Genomic DNA, 17,661 nt, shown 5'->3' with positions numbered 1-17,661 from the left:
CCCCCACCCCTCACAGGGGCACAGATGCACCACTACCCCCCACCTCCTGCCACCACCGCCGCCGCCTTGATAATCTTACAGGAATTTTCTTGAAATAAATATGGACTCTGGGGCCTGCATAGAGTGACTATTACCATAATGCCACCCCAGCGGGGACTGTGGAAGGCATTGGTGGCCACTGGAGCTCCATCCTTGTCCTGAATATACAGGGGGGAGTGAGCAAGCTCAGGCACATAGAGCAGAAAGTTGAGCACAGGGTAGAGGGAGGCAGCACTGGACCCTGTAGTAAAAAGAGGGAGTTAGGACACCAGCTCGAGGGGAGTTCCTGTGTTGTAGCCCAGGTGCAGCCTCTCCCTGGCTGGTAGAACTCCGTAGAGTTCTTGGCCACACTCCTGCTAGGCTCCTTCCCTCCCAATGAAAGATCAGAATCCTAGCTTCAAGGTTCCCCTAGTTCAATGAGCACAACTGTCCACTCAAGTTCTGCCCTTTGGATTGGTGAGATGGCTCAGGGGGTAAAGGTGCTTGCCACCAAGCCTGATAGCCTACGTCTGATCCCCACCATCTACATAATGGAAAGAGAAGACGGACTCTCACAGGTGGTACGCTGACCTCCACATGCCTAGCACAGCGGGCCTCGCAATACCCACTAGGTGAATAAATGAGTGAATAAATAAATAAGTGAATAAATGTTAAAAGGAAAAATTAAGGAACTGGAAAGATGGCTCAGCAGTTAAGAGCACTGGCTGCTCTCCAGAGGACCCAGGTTCAAATCCCAGCACCCACGCAGCAGCTCACAACTGTCTGTAACTCCAGTTCCAGGGAATCTTACACCCTCACACTGATATACATGCAGGTAAAACATAAATGCACATGAAATAAAAATAAATACATTATTTTAAAAAAAGGAAGAACAATTGGGCTGGAGAGATGGTTCAGCAGTTAAGAGCACTGTCTGTTCTTCCAGAGGTCCTGAGTTCAATTCCCAGCAACCACATGGTGGCTCATGGCCATCTGTAATGGGATCTGATGCCCTCTTCTGGTGTGTCTGAAGATAGCAACAATGTACTCATATACATAAAAAATAAGTAAATCTCTAAAAAAAGAAAAAGAAGCCAGGCGGTGGTGGTGGCACACACCTTTAATCCCAGCACTTGGGAGGCAGAGGCAGGCAGATTTCTGAATTCGAGGCCAGCCTGGTCTACAGAGTGAGTTCCAGGACAGCCAAGGCTACACAGAGAAACTCTGTCTCAAAAAAAAAAAAAAAAACCAGAAAAAAGAAATTCTAAGAAAAGAAAAATCAAATTCTGCTTTCAAGCTAGCCTAGGATACATGAGATCCTGTCCCCCCCAAAAAACAAAACAAAATAAAGCTTCTACCTTTCTGAGGTACATGAGATTCTGCCTCAAACCAAAGGGAAAGATAGTAGAGGGAGGTGGAGGAGGGAGGGAGGGAGAGATAGGGGAGGGGGAGAGAGAGGAAGAAAAGGAAGGAAAGAGGGTAAGAGGGAAGAAGGAGGAAGAGAAAGAGAGAGAGAGAGAGAGAGAGAGAGAGACCGACTAAACCTTTCCAGTCCAATCCAAACCAGAAACCATCAAAGCACACAGCCACCCCCAACCCCATGCTGGCCTGACAGAGGCTAGCTCAGGAGCTTACCGAGCCGGGACTCCACTGGGTTGATGACATGGGGGAGGCTGTGCATAGCCAAGGAGTAGCTGGATGAGGCTGGGTCAAAGCGGGGGTTCACGCCCAGCATGGCATAGTAAAGGATCTGTGGAGCAAGAGGGAATAGGCCATTCCGTCCAGGGATTTAAAGGCTACTTTCTCTAAGACTGGAGGTATTGTGTGATGATACACTTAGGACAAGCAAAATATACAGGACAAAGTTGAGGCTCAGGCAAAGTACATGTATGAAAGAAAATAACAGAATCAGGGTAAAGCCAACGTATTAAATACATACTTAAAACCATATTATTTTACCAGGTTTCCAGACAGCCAAAGAGGGAAACAAACAAAGATTGGGTCCATAAGACCCAGTCGAGTTGGTTTTTTCAGAGACAACCACTGCCACCAGCAGGCCCTGATCAAGTTCCCCACACTTTCCCTACAAGGACAGGATGTAACACTGAAAGTGAGCAGGGCTCTTTATGGCTTTATTGTTAAAGTGTTCACGTATTTCAGGAAGCTTTTTTTAAACAACTTCCTTAAGGGCAGCTGATGGTTTTAACATGTAGGTACAATCGTTGAGTAAGTTCCTGGGAAGTAGCTTTGTCAAGCCACTCTGGTGGAACTCCTTGAACTAGACACCAAGGAAAGAAGGACACCAGAACCTGCCCTCAAGGGATCAGTGGGCTGATGGACATAAACAGGTACACACAGTGTTTCCCACAAGCTACACACACCTGCTCACAGGACACTGCCCCACATGTACGTAGCTATACAAGCAAATCACTACGCTCTGAGAGAAGGAGAGCAGATGCCCATATAAACACTAAACATGCATAGACTTTGAAAAAGACTCCGTAACTCACTCCTGGTCTCACCTGAGAGTCCACAGAGAAATTGCCCACAGCACTGAGGCGATTCAGGAAAGGCTGCACATAGCGCTGGACAGCCCCCTCAATGTCCCAGTGGACATTATGGGACTTGGGGTCTGGGTTGAGTAAACTGAAAGTGATTTCATAGCCTATAGAAAGAGGAGAGTCATGGAATTCAGAAGTACATCAAGGAAAGAGGCAGCCTATACCCCATGTCATCTGGATAGGATAGGGAAGCCACTGAGGAACCAAAGAGAGGACAGAAGTAAGATAAGAAACACGACTGAGAAGCTGGGCAGTGGTGGTGCACGCCTTTAATCCCAGCGCTTAGGAGGCAGAGGCAGGCAGATTTCTGAGTTTGAGGCCAGCCTGGTCTACAGAGTGAGTTCCAGGACAGCCAGGGCTACACAGAGAAACCCTGTCTCTAAAAAAAAAAAAAAAAAAAAAAAAAAAAAAAAAAAAAAAAAAAAAAAACAAAACAAAAAACAAAAAAAGAAAAAAGAAACACTAATGAGTGCCTTAAGGAAAAAATGGAGCCAGGCAGTGCTGGCCCACACCTCTGATCCTAGCATGAAGGAGATAAAGGCAGGCAGATCTGAGTTAGAGGCCAGCCTGAACTGAGTTCTGGGACCACTAGGGCTACACAAAGAAACCCTGCCTTTAAAAAAAAAAAGGAAAAAAGAAACAAAGAAAAAGAAAAAGAAATGGAGACGCCAAACAGAGTGGCTCCTGCTTTTAATCATTGCACTCCAGAAACAGGCAGGAAAATCTTTGAGTTTGAGGCCAGCCTAATCTACAAAGTTTTGGGACAGCTACTGCTGCCTCCGAAAACAAACAAACAAATAAATAACACGGTAGTAGTGGTAGTGCATGCCTTTAATCTCAGCACTCCAGAGGCAGATATTGGCAGATCTGTAAGTTGGAGGCTAGTTTGGTCTACAGAGCAGGTTCCAGGACAGCCAGAGCTACACAGAGAAACCCTGTCTCAAAAGAAAGAAAGAAGGAAAGAAAGAAAGAAAGAAAGAAAGAAAGAAAGAAAGAAAGAAAGAAAGAAAGGAAGGAAGGAAGAAAGGAAGGAAGAGAAAGGAAGAGGGAGGAGAGGAGTAGAAAAAACAGAGGGAGGAAGGATGGTTCAGAGCTTTAAAGTATTTGTTGCTTTTGCAGCACCCATATGATGACTCACAACCCTCTTAACTCCAGTTCCAGGGGATCTGATGCCCTCTTCTGACCTCCAAGCATATACGTCTTACATATACACACATGCAGACAACACACTCATACACATAAGATAAATACATCTTCTACCTGACTCATTTTTTCTCCCCTTCTAAAACAAAGCCCAAAGCCCTACCTAGGCTGGACTTGAGTGGCCGCCTCTTCTCAGAGCTCCACTTGTCCTCGGGGAGATGGTCAGCCAGAGCGGCAGCAAGCGCATCCTCCGTCAAAGACATGGCCTGGGCCACTTGGATTATGCGACGGCCAATGATGTTGAAGGCTTCCCGGTGGATCAACCCACGAACAACTGCCGTTCTCTCAGGTCCAATGTAGCTCATCATGTCCTGTGCAGGGTACAGAGGGATGGAACACCATGGCTCAGTGAAGAAAACACAAAGGCACTTTTTTCTCCTTTTCTTTCTTTTCTTTTCCTTTTTCTTCTTTTTCTTTCCTTCTTTCTTTCTCTCTCTTTCTTTTTTTTTTTTTGAGATAGCCTCTTGACATAACCCAAGCTAAGATTTGAGATTCTTCTGCCTCAGCTTTCCAAATGATGGAATTATAAGAATGTACCATTACGTAAGCCCAGCTCTAGTTCCTGTCTTAAGGAATTTGGCCTATTACCACCAACTAAAAGGTTGTACCACTCTCTGTAGGGAACTGTTTTTTTCTGTTTTTCATTTTTTCCCCCCCAAGACAAGGTTTTTCTGTGTAGATCTAGCTGTCCTGAAACTCATTCTGTAGACCAGACTGGCCTTGAACTCAAAAGATCCACCTGCTTCTGACTCCTGAGTATTGGGATTAATGGTGTATACCACCATGCCCAGTCATGCTTCTCTCTCTCTGTCCCTCCTCACCCTCCTCATTTTTTGTTAGTTTTGCTGTGCTTTTAAAGATACAGTTTGGACTGGAGAGATGGCTCAGTTGTTAAAAGCACTAGCTGCTCTTCCAGAGGACCCAGACTCCCTTCCTAGCACATACGTGGTAGCCCAAACTGTCTGTTACTCCAGATCCAGGGGATCTGATGCCTCCATCTGCATAGACATGCAGGAAAAACATACACTGAAATATAAGAAATAAATAAAGGCCTATTTCATTTTATTTTGTATGTATCAGTATTTGCATACATATACATATATATATATATGTATCCCATGTGGATGCTTGGTGCTCAGAGAGACCTGAAAAGGGCACTAGATCCCCCGGAATTAGAGTTAGAGACTATCATGAGTCCCATGTGGGTGCTGGGAACTGAACCCAGGCAGGTTCTCTGCAAGAACAGCAAGGGCTCCTAACACTGATTCATTTCTCCAACTCCTTTTTTTTCTTAGTTTTGTTGAGAAAAGGTCTCATATAACCCAGGTTGGCCTTGAGCTATGCAGCTGAGGATAGACTTGAACTCCTGATCCTCTTGCCTCGCTTCTCACCCCACCCCCAGTTACAAGCATGTGCCACAAGCCTGCTTTTTTTTCATGGTATTTTCTTCATTAATTTGGTATTCCTGAACATTGAGCTTGTTCGAGTATTCTCATATATTTCCATTCCTTTCTCCTTCACAGTAGATCCAAGTCCAGGCAACATTTAAATCTTTCGTATTTCGTAAAACGCTGAACTAGAAACCAAGAGACAATATGCTAAGCAAGAAAGGCAGAGTCAACAAATAAATGAAATACAGCCTCTGAAAAAGGCCCAGGGCCAGAGGCAAGTGTGCACACAGCAAGCACTACAGCTTAGGCCCACCAAATGTCCACCAGCGACAGGACAGACACTACTCTTGACTATACGGTGAAACAGGGGTTCAGCTACACACGCTACTACACTTGTTTCTCTAAAATCTGAATAAAACCAAAGCAGCAGAGCAAAGTATGGTATCATACATCTGTGTTTCAAAATATGTAAAATTGCCTGGGCATGGTGATACACACCTTCAATCCTAGAACTCGGGAGGCAGAGGCAGGGAGGATCTGTAAGGCCAGGCCAGCTTGGTCTACATAACAAGTTCCAGGACAGCCAGCGTCAGAGCTACATCATAGAGAAACCCTGTCTCAAAAGAAAAGTGTGGCCGGGTGGTGGTGGTGCACGCCTTTAATCCCAGCACTTGGGAGGCAGAAGCAGGCGGATTTCTGAGTTTGACCCAGCCTGGTCTACAGAGTGAGTTCCAGGATAGCCAGGGATACACAGAGGAACCCTGTCTCAAAAACCAAAAAAAAAAAAAAAGGTGTGTGTGTGGGGGGTGTTGGACTGAAGATGTCACTCAGTTGGCAGAGTGCTTGCTTATCTTGCAGGAAGCCTAGGGTTCAAGCCCTGGCACTGCATAAAACAGGCACGGTGGTGCATGCCTGTAATTCCAGTACTTGGGAGGTATCCCGATGGAGGAGGATGGGAAATTCAAGGCCATCCTTGGCTACAAATTGAGACCAGCCCTGGTTACATGAGACTCTGTCTCTAGAAATCAGTCACTGGCGCTTTGGCTACACATGGTCTTGGTTTAGAAAGACTCAAATCATTATAAGTGAATAAATCCGACTGGTCGGTAGGCTGATTGTAAAATGTGGAACTTTCTGTAGCAGGTAGGATTATAGGCAGCACTCCTACAAGCAGGTGGCTCGGGAGAGAATGAGCTGACAGGAAAGGCAAGTCACCAGTGGTTCTGCTCACCCTACCTGGGGAAGAAGGGAGGAGCGTTCCGAGATCACGTACACAGTCAAGGAGCCCTCTGCTTGCTTCTCCGGCTCAGCTAACATGGCTTCTGCCTCTGGGGATCACAGTAGCGACACACCAGAACAAACATTATTCCAGCTGTCCCAGGTCCTCGGGGTGCCCGAGCCAATCCTCCCTCACGCCTGGCAAGCTGGTCCACCTCTCTGAGCACAGGAGGACTCAGCTGACCCCCATGGCATCTCCCTTCCAGCTTTCTCAGGGAAGCTTCGGTGGTTAAGACACAGCATAGGAGTCACACTTAGACATGTTATACTAGTAACACACCAGTTAGGGTTGCACGACTGCTACGAGGAGACACCATGACCAAAGCACGCTGGGGGAGAAGAGGGCTTACGCTTCCAAGTCCATCCCTGAGGGAAGTCAGGGCAGAAACTCAAGGAGGACAGGAAGCTGGGGGCAGGAGCTGGCGCAGAGGCCGTGGAGGGGTGCTGCTTACAGGCTTGTTCCTCATGGCTTGCTCAGACTGCTTTCTTTTTTTTTTTTTTTTTGGTTTTTCAAGACAGGGTTTCTCTGTATAGCCCTGGCTGTCCTGGAACTCACTCTGTAGACCAGGCTGGGCTCAAACTCAGAAATCCGCCTGCCTCTGCCTCTCAAATGCTGGAATCAAAGGCATGCACCACCACCGCCCCACTCAGACTGCTTTCTTATGGAACCCAGGACCACCAGCCTAGGGATGGCACCGCCCACAATGGGTTGGACCATCAATCACTAATAAGAAAAAATCCTTACAGCTGGATCTTACGGAGACATTTTCTCAATTGAATTTCTCTCCTTTTAGATATCTCTGGCTTGTGCCAAGTTGACATAAAACTAAGCACAGGAGATTGAAGGAAAAGAGGGCATCTCATCAAAACTGTCATACCATGCACACTGCCCATTGACAGTGCCTCCTCCTCGTGCTCCAAAGCTCTCCGGTAGGCCTTCTGGAATCGGCACTTGATTTTCATCTTGTCTGGAAGGGAGAACACATACATAAAGAGCATGAGACCTGATGGGCCCGCCCAGCTGAGCGCCTCCAGCACCAAGGACAGCAGGATGGCTCCTCAGAGAAAGGGCATGTACCAGGAAGTGACAGCAGCCACTCCAATCATTTCTGCGAAGATGATAGGAGGCACATGACATTTACCTTTTGCCCCAGCTCCTGCCTCTGAGCTCACTGGTCCTCTAGCCAGAAAGCCCCGAACCGGGGCAGTTTATTTCAATGTACATTATATTGCTTGGGGAGAGGAGAAAAAACATATGGTCATTTCAACTGCTCCCCCCAAGCAACCAGGCAATGAACACTGAGAAAAGCAGAGCACCAAGTACAATTCAGTAAGTTAGTGATAAAACAAGGTTGCCTGATGTCTCCTCTATCAGTCAGGATGGCTGAGTGGTGTCCTCTGTGAAGGTCCTGATCAATGTAATAAGAGAGGAAAATCTAAAAAATTCAGAAGTGGGCTGCAGAGATGATTCAGGGGATTAAGAGTGTGCTGCACGGGGCTGGAAGATGGCTCGGTGGTTAAGAGCACTGACTGCTCTTACAGAGGTCCTGAGTTCAATTCCCAGCAACCACATGGTGGCTCACAACCATCTGTAATGGAATCCAAATGCCCTCTTCTGGTGTATCTCAAGACAGCGACAGTGTACTCACATACATAAAATAAATAAATAAGTCATAAAAAAAAAAAAAGAGTGTGCTGCACAAACATAAAAATCTGCGCTCATGTCCCCAGTGTGCACATAAAAGCCAGATGTGGGGCACATGGCTGCAACCTTAGTGCCAGAGAGTAGAGACAGGGGACTCTCTAGGGAGTCACTCTGGCTGATTGGGGGCCATACAGAGAGATACTACCTCAAGAAGCAAGCAAACGCCAGGCGGTGGTGGCGCACGCCTTTAATCCCAGCACTTGGAAGGCAGAGACAGGCGGATTTCTCAGTTCGAGGCCAGCCTGGTCTAACAGAGTGAGTTCCAGGACAGCCAGGGCTACACAGAGAAACCCTGTCTTGAAAAACCAAAAAAAGGGCTGGTGAGATGGCTCAGCAGATAAGAGCACCGACTGGTCTTCTGAAGGTCGAGAGTTCAAATCCCAGCAACCATATGGTGGCTCACAACCACCTGTAATGAGATCTGACGCCCTCTTCTGGTGCATCTGAAGACAGCTAAAGTGTACTCATTTATAATAATAAATAAATATTAAAAAAAAAAAAAAAAAAAAAAAAGCAAACAAAAACAAAGTGAATAAAAGAAAGAAAGAAAATTATAAAAGACTTTTGTAAAAGCATTAGATATGGATATGTGGACAGGGCTGGTGCACAGCACTGGAGATTTAGGGATTCTAAGATAATTCAAGGTTAAAAATAAGGTGGAGGGCTGGAGAGACAACTCAGCAATTAAGAACACTGACTCCTTTCCAGAGGATATGGTGGCTCACGACCCTCTGTAATAGGGTCCGATGCCCTCGTCTAGTGTGTCTGAAGATAGCGACAGTGTACTCACATTCATAAAATAAATAAATAATTTTTTTAAAAAAAAAGTAAGGTGGAAAGCAATAGAGGAAAACACACAACATTGGCCTTGGGTTTCCATATTTGTATGTACATAAATGTGCATCCATGCTTTCTCTCTCTCTCTCTCTCACACACACATACACACACACTCACACACAGCTAAAATAAGTATCTATCTTTAAAGTACTATAATTATTTCTCTCACACACACAAAACAAGAACCAGGGACTGGAGAGACAGCTCAGCAATGAAGAGTACTGGCTGTTCTTCCATAGGACCAGGGTTCAGTTCCCAGCACCCACATAGTTCTCGGTCCCCAGTCCCAGGGGATTTGATTCCTTCTTCTGGCCTCCACACACACAATACACAGTCAGGCAAACACTCATAAAGACACATAAAATAAAAATAATGTCTAAAAAATGTTTGTTTTAAAAAGAGAATCAGCTGAAAAACTGCTAACCTTAAGAATGGTTCAGCAAGATGGCCACACACAAATTGAGCCAAGAACCCACAGCTGCAATAAGTAATGATATCTGTGAGCCAGGAACTAAAGCCAGCCACAGCAGCACAAATTTGTAATCCCTGCATTCAGGAGGTTGAGGCAGGACAGACACAGTCTGAAGCCAGCTACACAGGATACACAGGAGACATGGTCTCAATAAAGGAACAAGCACACAAAAAGTGAACTAGAAGAAAGAAATAAAATTATAAATAACTTTTTGTAAAAGCACTAGCTATGGAAATGTAGAGTGAAGCCCAGAGATTTAAGGAATGCTAAAGTTTAGATGGCTTTAATATTGCACTTCCTTTTTATTGAGACAGAGTTTCGATATGAGCCCTAGCTAGCCTGGAACTTGAACACAGACCAGGTTGGCCTGGAACTCAGAGATCCACCTGCCTCTGCCTCCTGAGATCTGGGATTGAAGGAATGCACCACCATGCTCCACCAGACAGATGGCTAAAGTGATTTAAAGAGTGAGATAGAGTTCAAAGCCAGCCTGGTCTACAGAGTGAGTTCCAGGACAACCAGGAAAATACGGAGAAACCAAAAACCAAAAGAAAAAGAAAAAAGAGTGAGATAGAGAGTGATTGTTCTAAACACCAGGGGCTGCTGCTTCAAAAAACAAAGGGTGAAGGAGCTAAGGGGAAGCTGGGTCCTGTTAGCAGTTGCTACTGAGAAGCAAGCAAAGGAATTATAAAAGGTCCTTGATGACTCTCAAATTGTTATTTTAATTCCAGAATCAAAGATCACATTCTGGCATCAAAGAAAATACTAATGAAAAAACAAAACTGAACATGAGATTATTCAGTAAAGATCAGAGTCCTTGCCAGGCATGGTGCAGGTCTGGTCTACCCAGCAAGATCCAGGACAGCCAGGAGAAACCCTGTCTGGAAAAAACAGAAACACCCAACTTCAAAAATCACATTGCCCAAGTCCTTCTGCACCTTTCTTTCCTCTCCTGCAGGTGAGAGTGGAGTCCAAGCTCACTTGTGACTCCACCACTAGACCAAACCTCTAGCTTACAGTATTTTGCCTGTTTCTTTCTTTCTGGTGTGACTATAAACATCTTAAAAACATTGCCAATTTATTATTCAACCCCAAGTTCTTGGTACCTAACAAAGTGCCTAACAATACAATGTGTGATGTTAAAATGACAAAGGTCTGAATACGCATCTGGTGTAAGTTCAAACTCCCGTTTTCTTTCAGGTACATCCTGCTTTCCCTATACACTGATGGGTACCAATTGCTAAGGATAAGGTAGCATAATTTACCTTATGAATTAAATTACCGTCATAACAACAGACACTGTAATTAAGGCCAGCACACACACCAATAAACACACTGTTCATTCAAAAGGAGATCTTTTTTCTTGGGATTTGGGGGACGCAGGGGAATGGCTCTTGATACCAAGCCTGATGACCTGAGTTGGATCCCCAAGACCAGGACCCATACATTGGGAGGAGAAAATGACTTCCACAAGTGACCCTCTGACCTCCACATGATGCTCCACAGCACACACGCACATCTACACATACATACCTGTGCGCACCCACATAAGTAAATGTAATAAAACATCTTAAAGTAAGTTATGAGACGCCCACGCTCCTCCAATGCATTCCAACTCTGGGTTTTCGGTATGAATAGATGGAAGAAGCAGCCCTGACACCTTTCAAAGGAACTCACATTTCAGAGGGATCTCTCTTTCATGCACAACGATGAACGGTAGCTTCTCCAGGTCGAGCAGGGGCACAGAGTCCCGAGTAAACACAACTGTGACTGGTACCATGAGCCGGAGCTGCGCGAGGGATGAGGGGCATCAGGGTCTTTAGCAATGTCTGCACCTTACAGGTGGGTTGTCCCCCGGCCCCCCGCCCCGGTTCTCCCCACCCAGTCTCACCAGCAGAGCATTCAGCCCACTGATCTCTGAGTAAGGCAATGGGGCCCGGTAGGTCTCCGTCGTCTTCCACCAGAGCGGCAGTCCCAGAAGGATGGCCACCGCGGCGAAGAAAAGCGCGGCACGCTTGCCCCGGATCACCTCTGAAGGCACAGAGGGCCGACTAAGGCGCGGGAACTAGGGTGCGATGCCGGTCACACCGAGATCGCTGAGGAGTGCACGCGGCCGGGAACCCGGCGTGACGGACCCCCAACCCCAGGATGGAGGGAGCTGTCAGGCTTCTCGCGCCCCAACCACACATTCTGCCCGCGAAACCTCCCCGCTGAGCCCTCCACCCGAAATCCACCGCACCTAGGTCCGTAGCCGCAGCTCCCGCGGCCTCCATGGTCCCTTCCGGCTGCCCAGGTCACCGGTGGGGCGGGGCTTCATGAGCTTTCTCCAATCGGAAACTCCAGAATGAGGGGGCGGGACCACGGCGCCCGACCGCTGCCAATCACGAGCAATAGTGCTGACGCACGCGAGCGTGTAGGCGGAGCCTGTGAGCGGGTATCCGCCCGGCTATACCTTGAATCTGACCCTGGCTTTCTCCCGAGCGCACCTGGTACTACGGTTAGCTCTACAAAGCTAGTTTAGACAGAAGGCGATACACGCTGTGTAGCCTAGGCTGGCCTCGGACTCTGGGAGAACCCCCTGCCTCAACCTCTCCAGTACAGGGGATTACAGGCATGCACCAACACGCTCAGCGGAAGGGGAATATTTACTTAAATGAAGCCGAGCTTATCAAGAACCTGACTCCCGCGGGGCAGTGGTGGCGCATGCCTTTAATCCCAGCACTTGGGAGGCAGAGGCCAGTCCGGTCTACAGAGTGAGTTCCAGGACAGCTAAGGCTATTCAGAGAAACCCTGTCTCGAAAAACCAAAAACAAAAAAACAAAAAACAAAACCAAAAAGAACCTGACTCCCGAAAAGCTTTCTAATGTCATCTCTAACATGTCTTTTCTTCAGAGCACCAGCTCTTCAAAGTTTAAAGACAGAACCGACAAGATGGTAACTTTTTAGCATGATTGGCTACTATGTGATTAAATATATTTTAGTTAATGTTGAGACAGATCTCCCTATATGATCCAGAGGGTTAAAGTGATCCTGTCCCTACTGTCTGATATCTCAGCCTCCCAAGTAGCCTAGACTACAGACACAGGTCACCACATCCAGCTTCTAGGATTTAAAAATCGGTTCCAATTTGAGAGATTGAGGATGCTTCATTGAAAATTCCTGAGCACAGATTCTGTATAGTAATGCCTCCGGTTCAAATCCTAACTGAATAGCTTCCCAGCCTCTCTTTCAGCCAGTTTCCTCCTATGAAGAGAACAACTGTACCTACTTTACAGAGCTGTGTTAATACATATAATAGTGGCTAGAAGAACAGTGCCTGGCAGAAGCAGACAGAAAATTGCTGAGTTAGCTGCTTTGATTATAAGGTCAGGCCACACAGAGCAGAGCATCAATGATTTTTTTTTTCCAGTTCACACCAGTCTAGTGTCACCCTACCTCACACTCCAGCCCAGGGGTGATCATTCACCACAAAGCTCTACCAGTTCTAACTTTGTCCAGACCCTCAGATGAATGAATCCTCTCTCTACATGGAAGTGGGTCATAGCCCTTGGCAAGCTCCTAGACACTCTACTTAGCTCTACAGAAACCTTCCCTGAGTCTTGGAAGTCTCCTTCTTGGAAAAGGCCTAAATGCACATTCTTCTGAGATGGGAGAGAACTGGCCCACTCTGATCCCTGCTTGTCCTCTTGACTCGCATTGAGCCTTGCATAGAATCTGTTTCAGGAGTTTCTCATCGTGCTGGAGCTGCAGTCTGGTACCCTTTAATGTGTCAGTCCTTGGAACACCTGTACCCCCCTTACACCCTCTGACAACTCCAGCTTTGGAGATCAGCAGGTAGGAGCCTAGCTCCTGAGCTAGGGAATGGTGAACCAGGTGAACCCTTCCTCCACAAAACTTGAATCCCAGTAAAACTCAGATCTCAACTCACTACCACCAGCACCAGCACAGTCAGAGGGCTCTGAGACAGGATCAGCAAGAGATCACACACATGGAGGTAGACTTTGGTGTGTTCAACTGACAGGCAGATAGACAGACAGGCATGTTGTGTTTTGCTCCCATTTATTTGCTATGTACTCAGCACATGAGTCAGGGCCGGGGTTCATATCCCCGATCCCAAGAGAGAAGAAGGTCAACAAGCAGAGCGCAGGGACAAACTACACCATCAAGGGTAACTGTAAGCGCTGGTGGAGACGGGGGGGGGGGGGGGGGGGGGGGGGGGGGGCAAAGGTCTACATGTTCCATTCTGACTCCTAGAAAGCTCCCCCATCCTCAGACATGGGCGGGCCCCTCTACCCTCCCATCTTGTGGTCTCCAGTGCAGCAATGTGAGGCATGTGAGATGTGAGCTGACTTGGCGCTGGAGAAAGATATTTCTGTTCTGCACAGCTATTTGGCCCTGGCTGTGACTATAGGCAAAATGGGGTGTGCGTTGCTAGGCCAAGGGCTGTGGGTCGAGTAAGCGTGCCTCAGTAGGCATGGTTGGCAACGTAGAGGGATTGAGCTGCTGCTCCACCATCTCCACTGCCTTCATATCTGCCCTGGGCTGCAAGCCCGTTCATCTGCAAATGGAATGGGATTAGATGAGCAGACTGAGCCAGACCACAGATGTGGAACGCTGCCCAGTTTGGGACCGCTGTGGTACACATAATCCCTCCCCAGTCATCACCTCTAGCTCCCTACCTCTGCCCGCTTGATAAACTCCTCAGTAGCAGCCCCAGCATTATCCCTTTGTCCTCTCCAGGCATTGAGTGCAGATGCCTGCAGGGCACGCCCATAGGAGAAGGTGAGGGCCCAGGGCCGGGGAAGTGGGCAGCGATTGATGGCATTGAGGTTGAGTGATGCCTCCTCTTCACTCTGACCCCCAGACAGGAAAGTCACCCCTGGAGGAGAAAGAGAAGATAGACTGATCATTCTCTGTTTTGTCCAGAATAAAGGATCGGAGTGTCACAGAAGAACCTGAAGGGATAGGAGCAATTGAGTACCTGGGACAGCTGGGGGCACAGTACGACGCAGGGCAGTGACAGTTGCCATGGCAATCTCTTCTGGGCTATATTTGATGGGACAGGCATGGCCAGGGGTCACCATGTTGGGCTTGAGCAGAGTCCCTTCCAGGTATACATGATGATCACTCAGGGACTTGTACACAGCAGCCAGGACCTGGGGAGCACAGGAGGTTTATGCAGGGCTGGGACCACTGCCTAGTGCACTGTGCTCCCCATCCAGGGGCAGCTGAGTTCAGAAAACCATGGCTCCTCCGTATAGACTTATTCTCTGAAGCCTGTTTTGGAATCAGCGAAGATCCTTACGGGAGAGTGCACCTGGATCTTAGCATGGGGTATAGGCACCCCTGCCAGGCTGTTCCTCCTGGCCATGTTTTTGGTCTTACCTTCTCTGTAACATACTGGCAACGTTTGAGGTCATGGTCTCCATCAGGCAGGATCTCAGGCTCCACAATAGGCACGATCCCATTCTGAAAGCAAGAGCAGGGTTAACTGGAGAAAGTAGAAGAAAGGATGGGAGAAAGCTATGAAAGCACATCTCCACCAGGCCCCAGGGCATCCATCCAACCACCCAACCCCCAGCACACACCTGCTGACAGATGCTGGCATAGCGGGCCAGCACATTGGCATTCTCCAGTATGGCCAGTGCTGAGGGTGTGCGATCACTGATTTTCAGTACACAGCGCCATTTGGCAAAATCAGCACCATCCTTCTTATACTGAGCACAGCGTTCCAAGAGTCCATCCAGTCCTGAAAACACAGTGCCAGCATCACCACCCTGCCCTCATCTTGCCAGCATCAACATGTCCCACCCCTGTACCTACCCAACACGTACCTTGAGTGGTGGTTTCCCCATTAGTCCCAGCTAGAGGCACTACACCCTTGTCAACCTGCAAGGGAAACATAAATAGAGGGCTGGCTTGTACTCAGCAGTTTCCACACCTAGCCTCCAGGCACAGCCAGGGACTATGTACCTTGATGCCTACGAGAATGCCCTTATCCTGGATGGTGCGGACGAAGGGGACACCATTGTCATCTTTCTGGTAGAGTGTCTCATGGAAGAAGATAACCCCCCCGATGCACTTTTTCACACGGTCATCAGCACTGAACAGGACCTGGCGGTACAGCCGGCGATTCTCCTCAGTGTTCTCCACCCCAATTTGGCTCAGCCTTTTGGCCATGCTGCCTAGAAGCAAGCAAAGGGGACACAGACTTGTTCTTTTGGCTAGAATTCCCTGGCAACCTCTCCTCAACCCTGACCACAGGCTCCCACTTACCTACGGACTCATCTGCAGCCAGAATGCCCTTGCCTGGGGCCACGATCCGCAGAGCGATATCTGACAACTCCTTCTTCTGCTCAGCAGAAAGAGCTGGGTATGAGTGGGGCATGGTGACAATTGTCTGGAACAGAGACAAGACATAAGCTTTAGACTCCAACTACCTTCTGCCTCCTCTCCTAACCAAACAGGCTTCCCAGCACAGGGCTAGGAGCAGGAGAATGGCCTTTGGCCTGGGGCCTGGCCATCAAAGTAGTATCAATCTCTTTGACAGCTAACAGAGTTAGGGCCCCAGTTCCCACATCTCCTTTTGTTCCTGGTGGGCACCCTTCCCAGCTCTAGGAGAGATGCAGCATGGGGGATGGGAAGTGGCAGCCCTGAAGCCACAGGTCTTCCTGGAAACTGCTGCCAGGTCATGAATGCCAACTCTTCTTTCACTGAATCTGGCCCCTTCCTGAGGTAAACAGAAAACCTGTTTTGTTTTGTTTTGTTTTTTTCCTGCTTCCCCTTTCTTTTCTTCAAAAGGGTCCCTAGGGAGAAAAAAATCACTTTTTCCAAAGATTTGTGAATGAGCCATTTAACCTACAGCATCCTTTCCCAAGTCCACAGGAAGGTGGGGGCAAGTCAGAGAGTAGCAGTGGTACAGGTAACAGCCCAGCCATACTGAAAACCTGACTGCCTATGCTACTGCCTACTCCCCTACCTATGCCTGAGATGGACCCCCAAGGGCTCCAAGTATGGTAGGAAAGAGGCTAGCAATATTAGCATACATGAGAGGCCAGGAAAGGGATTATCACAGATCATCTCTAGTATCCAGCAATCCCTCATATGCAAGAGGCACAGGAAATAGGAAGGCTTGGTTCCCTACAACCCAGACTCCTAGTAGGGACTCAGAGGCGAGGAATCAAGGCTGAGTGAGTGGATTATGGGAAAGAGGGAGATGGGGGCTGGGGGGAGAAGAAAGGAGACCTGGGAGAGGTGAAACGGGTAAGGGTGATGCAGGCTGGTTAGTCCCGATGCTCTTCCTGAGCCTATATCCCCTAGACCAGGGGACAAGCCTAGAAGGACCAGAAATGGACTGAGATTAAAATGTCCTGGGTGGAATACACCGATCCCAGTGAAAAAGTCCTGGAGGCAGAAGACTTGGAACTGGAAAGGAGAACTAAGGAGGAAGAAGAGAAGCACGGTTTTCCTGAGCCATGCATGGGGTTTCAAGCCCACAGAAAGCAGAGGAACTAGGATCCCAGGCAGCAGGGCAAGGACAGCAGGGGAAGACAAACGGGGACGCGAGCATCTCCGGCTCGCCCAGGACCTTACCTATACTCAGCCAGACAGCAGCAAGAGCCACAGGCACAGCTCACTTTTGGTCTGATTAGCTTAGTCCAAGCTGGAGTAAATAAGGCAGCAGCAGTTGCCGCAGAGCTACGTGACTCCCTGGGGGCGTGACAGGCACCTCCCGTCCTGGTCCCGCCCTCTCCCCAGGACTGGTCTAGGGTAAAGCCACGCCCTCAAAGGTGGAGTAGTGAGGTGGAGTGATTTCTCTGTCAGGGTCCCCAAGGTTGTTTAGAGAGATGCCCCTCCCACATCATAGAACCCTGCCAACAGGACCCTAAAGGAAAGAGATGGACTTGTGTTTGTCTCTACACAGTCTTTTGCTGTGAAAAACATTATATGGAATGTTGGGGACTAAGCCTGGTTTAGAGGGGGGACATCTAAACATCAGCCGGTGGGACAGAGGCCCACCCTACAGAGTGCCCTATTTCAAGGCACGGAATAATGGAATTGAGTTTCTGTGCTCTGCCCCATATTTACTAGTGCCTACCCCCAAGGGGGATGGGGAAATAAGTGAATGGAGTCTTTTCTGTTCCCCCCAGGCAGTGATCCAGGGAACAGGCAGTCCACTGCCCTTTTTTTTTTTTT

At 48.2% G+C, this 17,661-nt stretch overlaps 2 protein-coding genes across 2 annotated transcripts in view; both read right to left on the bottom strand.

Moving 5' to 3' along the window:
* Positions 1–11,802, bottom strand: part of Pigs (phosphatidylinositol glycan anchor biosynthesis class S) — a 15,311-nt gene extending 3,509 nt beyond the window's left edge. The window contains exons 1-9 of the mRNA XM_031353183.1: positions 11,705–11,802; positions 11,357–11,496; positions 11,143–11,254; positions 7,330–7,419; positions 6,410–6,501; positions 3,886–4,093; positions 2,541–2,683; positions 1,654–1,768; positions 135–280 (exon numbers count right to left, since the gene is read on the bottom strand). Coding sequence (XP_031209043.1) covers positions 135–280; positions 1,654–1,768; positions 2,541–2,683; positions 3,886–4,093; positions 6,410–6,501; positions 7,330–7,419; positions 11,143–11,254; positions 11,357–11,496; positions 11,705–11,738 — 1,080 coding nt within the window. The 5' untranslated portion in view covers positions 11,739–11,802. The remainder of the gene's footprint in view (positions 1–134; positions 281–1,653; positions 1,769–2,540; positions 2,684–3,885; positions 4,094–6,409; positions 6,502–7,329; positions 7,420–11,142; positions 11,255–11,356; positions 11,497–11,704) is intronic.
* Positions 11,803–13,507: 1,705 nt separating this feature from the next.
* Aldoc (aldolase, fructose-bisphosphate C) lies at positions 13,508–17,199 on the bottom strand. The gene is made up of 9 exons (XM_031351256.1): positions 17,059–17,199; positions 15,742–15,865; positions 15,439–15,650; positions 15,300–15,354; positions 15,054–15,214; positions 14,851–14,934; positions 14,447–14,621; positions 14,145–14,344; positions 13,508–14,023 (listed from the first exon to the last, which is right to left on the bottom strand). The coding sequence occupies exons 2-9, from the start codon at positions 15,851–15,853 to the stop codon at positions 13,931–13,933; spliced, it is 1,092 nt and encodes a 363-aa protein (XP_031207116.1). The 5' UTR covers positions 15,854–15,865; positions 17,059–17,199; the 3' UTR covers positions 13,508–13,930.
* Between the last annotated feature and the right edge of the window lie 462 nt (positions 17,200–17,661).

Source organism: Mastomys coucha, unplaced genomic scaffold, assembly GCF_008632895.1.
Source record: "Mastomys coucha isolate ucsf_1 unplaced genomic scaffold, UCSF_Mcou_1 pScaffold5, whole genome shotgun sequence".
In the NCBI taxonomy this organism is placed as follows: Eukaryota; Metazoa; Chordata; class Mammalia; order Rodentia; family Muridae; genus Mastomys; species Mastomys coucha.
The sequence above is the reverse complement of the archived record's forward strand: the minus strand, read 5'-3'. Positions and strand labels throughout refer to the sequence as shown.